Raw genomic sequence first — 9187 nt, forward strand, 5'->3', positions numbered from 1 at the left:
CCCCTAGTTTCTTTCCTAGTAATTTTACAACCTTACCACACACTTTGTGCATCTGTGTGTGAATGTGTAGTAGTTTTTACATGCTAACAATACCACACCTAGGGAGTGACCTGGGAGAGAATGATTTTGAATAAACCTTTTTAGATGACAAGCTACTTCTCTAGCCAATCAAAAAGAAAAATAAAACTATAGAAGGTAGTGGAGGTGTGTGTGTGTGTGTGTGTGTGTGTGTGTGTGTGTGTGTGTGTGTGTGTGTGTCGTGGGGCAGGGCACAAAACAAGCCTACTGGCTAATGGGCACTGATCAAAAGCCAACAAAGCAAAATGGAAAATAATACAATTCGGCTGAATGTGTTAGAGAGGTGTTCTCAACCTGCGGATTGTGACTCATTTTAGAGTCGAATGGCCCTTTCACAAGGGTCGCTTAGGACCGTGAGAAAACTCAAATATACACATTATGATTCATAACGGTAGCAAAATTACAGCTTTGAAGTAGCAACAAAAATAATGTTATGGTTGTGGTTCTCCACAACATGAGGAACTGTATTAAAGGGTCACAGCATTAGGAAGGTTAAGGGCCATTGTGTTAGATCCTGAGAAAGAGGGGCCTGTAACAGAATTGGAGCAGGAGAAGGTGATGTTTGGCGTGAAGAGAGATGGAGTTACATGCGTGAGCAATGTGAGGGCAGAGAAACAGCATGTTCGGTTCCTGATGCACCCCTGCTTTCTAGCAACAACTCCCCACCTAAGGACAATTTATTACTTCTCTCTGTTCACTCAGCTGCTTCTCCATCTTAAGCATGGCCCCTTATCACTCTTTCCCAGCCTTATAGGGCACATAGTTCCACTGGTTCCAGTTACAGGGCATGAGGACATGATCCAGCATGGCAAACAATCTCTGAATGGTGAAGTTAGATTTGCCCACATGTAAATACAGGGGGATGTCAAGATTTCTTAGAGTGTGAATCTGGTGTTGAGAAATATGGTAAATGAGACCCTGGCGCCGGTACTGAGGCAGAGTGCCTGCCATTCGCAGTTCTCCAGTGTGGTCCATCAGGCACCAGGACACAGGGATCCCCTCAGGCCCCATAATACAGAAGCTGGGGAAGGTGTGGATACAGCGCTCAATGAACTTCTGGCTTCTCTCATTGCCACCAAAATGCCAGACACTGTTCACTAATGCAGCATGTGTGACATCCAGGGAGGTGAATTTGAACACCTCTTTGTTACTATTGAGAAAAACAGGAAAGAGCAGTCCTTAAGCACATAGGCTATGAATAATTTTATTTACTTCCCCCTACATTTAGGCAAAAAGTAGAATATCTCAGATTGCATTCTCTGTAGCCAGACTGCCTGAGTTCCCATCAACACGATGTGCATGAGTCTGCTGATTAATTACCCTTCACCTTTTCTATTTCCTCATCTAGTGAGCAGGGCTAAGAAGCAACTTGCACTGTAGACTAACAAGGCAGTGTGATGGGGGCTCAGATTCAGTACCTAACAGGTAGTAAAAATGCTCCAGGTAACATTTCCAGTTTATTTGTCTGTGACCATCATCTTTCCAAGTTCAAATATGATCAGTCTTGTTTCACGAAAAAGGAAACAGTTTGGCAGACATTAGAAAGTTTTCTAAAACAAATGTAGCAAGCAGAAAAGCCAAAGCTCAGAAACATAGAAATTGGTATCTTGTGGTTCTTAGACTCTGTGGGTCACAAAAGATAAGGCCAAATGCAAAGAAGGGCAGCAGTGTAGAATAAAGATGGTCACTGGCTTCTGAAGACACGTACAGTGGTGTGAGGAGGTTTCAGGAGTCATTTTGGAGTGGGCTGTGGAGGTGGAGCTATGCACTCTACTTCAATTCCAGTTACAGGTTCTGTCATCCATGTGCTGAGCAAGCTATTCTGGATTCTGCTTTCTGTCAAGAGGTTAGGCTGTCCTCTAGCTCATATCAGGATAAAACTTCCCAGGAGTTTCTAGATGGAAGTGTTCTCCGGGTTGCCATGTAGTATACATAGAGAACTGAGTTCTTCCAGGTAGAAAACTTCACAGAGGGTTGTAAGACTGAGCATCCTCAAATCACATGCTCAGCTTTTGGTTCTACTCAGCATTATGTTAACCAAACTGGGAACAATGTGAAGCGTATTAAAATATTTTTATTATTCCAGTTGTTCCATGCAGAGAATTCACTGAACACATATTTGTTTAAAACCCACTGTGTGCCAGGTACTGGCAATCCCAGCTCATGTAGAGTTTTCCTTATTGTTAGAGGATGAGTCAAACATCAAGTCTGAAGAATAGATTATCTAGTTTCAAATACTCAGGAGTACTCTGAGTAAAATGAACTTGAGTCCTGTGCAGGAGTGACTTTTATTGAGGTGTTTTATCCAGGACTCTGATGAGGTAACTTATGAGGAGATCTGGATAACAACGTAAGTTGTTAGTGTAAAGACAGGTCTGTGGAGGAGAGAGATGCTTTGACACAGATGAGCTAATAATAGAGGTCTGATCTCATGAAAGTCAAACAGAAATGGCAGTAAAGCTATGGCATAGCACCATTGTACATTAACCTCCGCATTTAGCTTCAACACTAAAGAAAGCATGAAATCATTCACATAGATGCTTCATGTCACCAAGCCAATAATAGTGTTAATTCACATTCTGAGAGAGAGAGGGGGGGGGAACAAGAGACTGAGCTAGCAAAATAGGCAGATAGAGAATATGACTCTGTTTTAATCCCCATCAAAATAATTAACCCAAAGTAACCTGAAGTGAACCAATCTGTCAAATTCTGTTATCTTCCTTTCCTATTTTATATAGGAAATAACATTGAAATGACTAAATTTTGTTTGTGTTATTTTAGTTTTTCTCAGTCTATAAAATCAACCTCTTTCTCTTTAGATTGCCTCCATTAGAGCACTTTGTTTGAAAGAATGACTCAACCTCTGATTTTAGTCTCTTGTCTACAAGACAGTTCATGTTTTTAATATGAACTTGTATTTTTTAACAAGGGCTAGAAATTTTGGAGGGAATAAACAAGATAAAATATAAGTCCTGAGAAGTAGATGAAAATTCCTCTTAGAGGGCTGAGTTCAGAAATATTTGAAAGTATGTCAGGAGCACTGAAATTTTGAAAGCAGGAGAGAGACATCATCCTTACTTAAATTTTATTGTGATTAGACAGCTATTCTGCAGAAAATTTGTTGTATGGTTACCAAGGCAAATGATAGCAGAGCTAATGAGGCCATGACAGGTTAAACAATAACCTACATTCAACTTGTATAGGCAATTAAAATTTGAACTGCATTTACATATTTATTTACCCATTTATTTTTTGGATGTTACATGATCCTGTGTGAAAATCAGAGAACAACTTTTTGGATTTGGTTCTCTTCTGCATCAGGTAGGTGACGTGGTTTAATTCAGATACTCAGACTTGTGAGCAAGCACCTTTGGCTGCTGAGCGACCTTGCCAGCTCTTTATGCAGATAATATTGCTTAGAAAAGGAATTTTTGAATATACAAGTTTAGGACTTGAATATGAACTCATCCTGATTATTTGGTGGGTCCCAAATCTGTTTATATTTGTCCTCGCAACAAACAAAAGAGGAAAAGACACAGATGGTAAAGAAGTTCATCTGAAAGTGTTTCTGCGAGTGGATCAATGCATCCCAAAGCCAAAGTGGTCCTGGAATAGCACTGGGTGTTGGAAGAGACCAGAAGGAATTCTGTACTGTGGATTACAATGCAACACAGCCCTGCTCAAATCCTGACTTTTACCTAGACTCCTAAACTACGACAGATCAGATGTGCTTTGATTCTAGCCCTGTGTTTTAAGGTGACATTTAATGATCACTTTGGAAATCCAACACAGGAGGTACGTCATTAGTAAGAGAGTGAATGGTGCCGGGCCACTTCCGAAACACTTACATGGGTTTGGGTTTGTCACTACCATGTACTAAGTTCTTGGTATCCACCAAGGAAGGAGCCAGTTTCTTTGCTGTGTCAAGTACCATATAGAGAAAGCATTGTGTATGCTTGATCTTGCCCAAATTAATGGCTCCAAGATGTTCTATCACTTTTTCCAGGCTTGACTGTGAACCTTGATGGAGAAAATGAGGAAGCAAATGGCATACCATTATTCATCTTAACATTTAGAAAAGGCTGTCCAGTGGAATCAAAGGGAGTATGGGCATAGAATCATCAAGTCTTGTATTAAATCATGACAGGCTTAATATGATATCGATTATATCTCTTCCATGTGTTTTTTTTTAAATCTAAGTTTTGGATGGTATCACAAACTCTGACTACTTAAGAGTGCAGTTAGAGTTACCAAAGAAGATGAGTTAGAAGCATGGTAACTGGCCGGGCGGTGGTGGCGCACGCCTTTAATCCCAGCACTCGGGAGGCAGAGGCAGGTGTATCTCTGTGAGTTCGAGGCCAGGCTGGACCGACAGCCTCCAAAACAATACAGAGAAACCCTGACTCGTAAAACCAAAAAAAAAAAAAACAAAACAAAAAAACAAAAGAAGCATGTTAACTGACATTGAATGGACAATTTCTATGTACTTGATCCACTAAATTGTTACTATAAGGTTCTCAGTTGCTTTCTGTTGCACTAATGTCTTCACCATGACTTGGATTTGGTTTGGTTGTAAACCTTGTTTAGAATCATGAGAAGAGGGTGATCTAGTAAACAGGATTCAAAGAGTGCACGGGAGGTGACTTTCACTTTCAGTTCCTGATCCTGTGACATTCACATGTCTCCCAATCCACTTCCATCACTATAGTTCAGAGTTGGCACAGTGTTATTATGAAATAACAGACATGGGACTATAATGAGCCTATTCCTGCTGTTCTATAGATAACCTTCCAGGTGACTGAGCCCTTATGTGTGAAACTAGGTGAGACTAGCAGAGCCACCTAGCTACGTTAAATTTCCTACCCATACATTTGTAAACTAAAATAATTGTCATTTTCAATTGATATTTAGAGGTTTTTAACTAGATAGTTGATTCCTAAGAAGTTTCCATTAAATGTCTCATTTAATACGTAAGGACTCTATGTTTTGAAAATTACTATAATCATGTTTTTTTCTCACAAAAACTTTGGTCTCCATAGCAGAAGTGACTTAGCCTTTACCACACAGCTAATAACTGGCTCAGCCAGGTTTCAATCTCAGATTATGCAACTCCAGAAGGCGTAGTATTGGTTACTAAAACATTCCTTTGAAAATGTGACAGTGAAATAAAACAGAGATGGAATGGTAGGATATGTTGCTCCCATATTTATTAAATAAAATATGGGCATAATAAGAAATAAATCTCAAGTCCTAAGGTGGTAAGAAATTACATTAAAATTTCCTTTGTAAACTTTAAACACTGCAACTCTTAAGAGTTCGCTTTGGAGGTGGTAGATGCCAAAGCAAGGAACAGCAGCATGCTAAGTGTCTGTGGCTTGTAAAATTTTGTGTGGGATATAAAGTACTTGTTCAAGAGGAACAGTGATTTCCACCATGTATACACAGGAGGTAACAACAGCCCCCACACACCCAAGTTCTCTTACTTTGAATCTGTAAATGTTGTTTCCAGTTAATAACTTCTGATGAACCAAGGAACTTCTGACAGTTCATTGGATCCTTGGAGTATATTAGGTAAGTGTTGGTGTAGTGGTCAAGGTCATCTGTCATGTCCTGTTTTAGAAAAAAGATAAACCAGAATATTTGATTATATTGGTATCCAGTTACATTGTGAGATTTTAAAATATTAGAAGTAATGCTTCTTGTGCATTTATCTTGTAATACTTTACAATGTGAAATCAAGAGAAAAAGCCTTGGCTCAATTCAAAGTAAAAGCACCATGAAAAACATTACCCCAACTCAAGGGACAGTACAGTGTTATAAAATTTACTTAGAAGAATCAAAATAACAAACCAAAAGCAAAACATTTAGTTAAAAGAATATGCCTTGCTCTGGGCTATGAATGCTCTGGTATTAAAGTCTTTAATGAAAACAGAATCAGAATATACATGTACACATAGGGAACCAATGATAAACCTAATGAGTTAGATAGTCCTTCAAATATCATTTATTATTATTAAGTAAATGACAACCTCCTGAAGCAAACAATGAACACAAACACACACACACACACACACTTTCGCGCGTGTGCGCGAACACACACACAGAACAAGTTTACAAACCCATAATGGGACTACTTAAATACAAAGGAACATATCACAGAAATATGACTTCCACTAATGTATTATCTGAATACTTTTATACCTCTAATTTTAATGAAATATTAAGTAATATATTGCATACTATATAATCATACTATAGATCAAACTTGCTATGGCTTATAAAATATTTAAGACATCTTCAAAATTCATGTTGGCAAAATTTTTCCACTTGGAATCATGAATAAAATCTGATTCTCTCTCTGTAGTATCAACCACTTATAGCCGTTCTTTTTTCTACCTTCCTTTATTGACTTTGCTGTAGATAACTGATATAAAGACAGAGCAGCACCTCAATGGGAAGCCAATATTACAGTGACAAGTTGTGATAGAGTGAGATCAATTGGATTATTTCAAGTCCAATGATTTTCAAAACAGGAAATTTGTTTTACCCTAGGATAATAGTTGACAATGGAACTAAGAACTAACTTGTTACAAATATAAACCTAGCTTAGGAAATGCCCTTTTCTATAAGGACTTACTTACTTTTATTTTATGGGCATGAATGTTTTGCTTGCATGTATGTATGTGTATCACATGTGTGTAATGCCTTCAGACACCAGAAAAGGATGCCGGATTCCCTATAACTGGAGTTACTGACAGTTGGCAGCCACCACATGGGTGCCTGGAACCAAATTCTGGTCCTCTGCAAGAACAGCAAGTGCTCTTAACCATTGAGTCATTTCTCCAGCCCTCAGGAAGTATTTTAATGTTTATAATAAAACATCAAGCTATGCTTTGTGTCTCCACATAATATGACTTTCTATCACTGGCCTCTAAATTGAACAAACAAGATATAAGAAATAATGAAGTGACAAAGTATGCTTGCAGTTAAAATCAGTCAGTGCTGCTAAGCAAAACAAAGGCATGGATGAGGATGAAAGTGTATGGTCTGCACCTTTGGTTAACATTTTCCTTTGGTTATTACTATATCTTTGTATAGTTCTCTTCTTGCTCACTTTATAGCATCCTATAATTTTGTGGACTTTTATATATTATCCTTCAGGCAGGGTATTGATTGACATTATTATACTTCATTTCTATTTCTTAGGATGGGAGTAGGCTGTGGCATCTACCATATAACCAGACACATGCTAGGAATGCAACAAATGTGGAGATACAGGCATATTGCAACTTACCTGCTCCTGGGGTCGAATAACAACAGTATTAAAATCAGGCCACTTGTCCACAAGAGCCATGAGCTTGAATGGGTTTCCCTTATTCATGTGGAAGACAGTCCCATAAGCCTAAATATTTCAACACAGTAGGAATGTCATCACATTACAAAGAGATAGAAAACTACAAAATATTTGACTAGAACAAGAACAATTACTATGTAATTACAATTTTTTCTTTGAAAGTTGTAATAAATGAATCTTTCAAATGGTTCTTAATGTCTAGTTGCTTATTCTAACAATACCTTTTAAACATCAATGAAACAAAATATAAAGAATTATGCAATTTATGAGTAAACTCACAAACTCCCCTGATATAGAATCTAATAGAATTTTTTTCATGAATGTCTTTCTTTTCATGCACAGAACAAGTATTATGTTTTCCATTCATTGTGAATGCTTTCCTCACTGTTCCCTGAAGCATTTTTGTGGTTGCTGCTTTAAGAGCTACACTATGCTATTCTTAGATCTGCATCACCTGGCTGTAGATTGTTGTTAAGGTATAGTCAGGTTTAGTGATGCATGTCTGATATCTCAACTAATAGGGAGACTAAGGTAGTCAGGTTGAAAATTCAAGGGCTGCCTGGGATTATGCAGTGAGTCCCACACCAATTTATTAAAATTTTGCTTCTGAGTCATTTGTATATTTTATGACAGACAACTTTACTTCATCTCTTCTGAGAAAATATTATAAGGCATATCTTAGTTCACAGAAAATCCCATAGGGAGTTATGTCATATGTAAAAAGAGAACTGGAAATTCTTGTACATTAAGTCTTATTTCATTGAAATGGTATATGCTATGAAAGGCATTGCATTATACACATTCTAATTTACTTTATGCTTTAAAATATCATTCCCTGATAGAGCCATGTCAGGGATACAACTAAAGCAAAATTTAAATAAGTAAGAATCCATATTACCCAGACTCAACCTTCCTGTTCCCCCATGTATCTAACATGATTTCAACTAAAAAGTGATTATTTTTATTTAAGAATCAGCAAAATTCTTTTTTTCCCTACTGGCAATTAAAATTAGGGTCTTTCATGGACTAGACAAAGACTATTATTGACCTACATCTCCAACTTTCAAGGTTTTATTTTGTAACAGGGTCTCACAAAAATTGTGAAGTATCATTTGCAAGTAAACATTGGCATGTGTTTAATCGCTGGGGAGCAGCAATTTGCTTTTTTAAATATTGGGCAAATGATACATTGAGATTTATTTCTACTCCGGTAGCATAAGCATAGGTGACAGAAATGCCATGGTGTCAGTTCTCAGTAAGTCTTGACCTCTGTCCCTCCTCAGTCAGAGCAAGGTGTGGTCCTTAGTTACTCTGAGAATGTTCTACTCTCACCTTTAAGGACTCAGGGAGGTGCTTCCTCAGGGAGTTCTCCAGAAGTTGAAGCATCTGAGAACCCTGCAAGTAGAACATCTCTTCTGATACCTTAGATGAAAAAAAGCAGCAACAATAGCAAGTCAGGAGTGGGGAGATACTTTACACAGCATGTCTGGAAAGCCTCTAAAACTCAGGAGTCACAGGTTTATAATCTTCAGGAATTTATTTCTTCCAGGTCTGGGACATCCATGATCAAGGCACTGGTATGTTTTTATCCTGTGTAACTCTGCTTTTTACCTGTTAGGTACACCCCCTAGCTGTGCCTTCTTAGATGAAAGAGTAGGCTTGCTTTCTGAAGCTTAACCTATGAAGGCATTCATAACATCTGAAAAGGAGACACAGTCACCTCACAAGGGACCTCAGATCCTTCTATTACCTATC

At 38.1% G+C, this 9187-nt stretch overlaps 1 protein-coding gene across 1 annotated transcript; it reads right to left on the reverse strand.

Moving 5' to 3' along the window:
* Positions 1 to 810: 810 nt before the first annotated feature.
* LOC101841125 (glycine N-acyltransferase-like protein Keg1) lies at positions 811 to 8842 on the reverse strand. The gene is made up of 5 exons (XM_013115678.3): positions 8765 to 8842; positions 7373 to 7480; positions 5562 to 5688; positions 3927 to 4098; positions 811 to 1228 (listed from the first exon to the last, which is right to left on the reverse strand). The coding sequence occupies exons 1-5, from the start codon at positions 8840 to 8842 to the stop codon at positions 811 to 813; spliced, it is 903 nt and encodes a 300-aa protein (XP_012971132.1).
* Between the last annotated feature and the right edge of the window lie 345 nt (positions 8843 to 9187).

This window comes from Mesocricetus auratus, unplaced genomic scaffold (assembly GCF_017639785.1).
Source record: "Mesocricetus auratus isolate SY011 unplaced genomic scaffold, BCM_Maur_2.0 Super-Scaffold_4256, whole genome shotgun sequence".
NCBI lineage: Eukaryota > Metazoa > Chordata > Mammalia > Rodentia > Cricetidae > Mesocricetus > Mesocricetus auratus.

What these genes read in the sequence shown, in the direction of transcription:
- LOC101841125 (XM_013115678.3), bottom strand. Translation starts at nt 8,842, where the DNA reads ATGTTCTACTTGCAGGGTTCTCAGATGCTTCAACTTCTGGAGAACTCC. An exon ending in ACCTCCCTGAGTCCTTAAAG is followed by an intron (nt 7,481 to 8,764) that starts GTGAGAGTAGAA and finishes TGAAATATTTAG; the next exon opens with GCTTATGGGACTGTCTTCCA. An exon ending in ACAACATTTACAGATTCAAA is followed by an intron (nt 4,099 to 5,561) that starts GTAAGAGAACTT and finishes TTCTCCATCAAG; the next exon opens with GTTCACAGTCAAGCCTGGAA.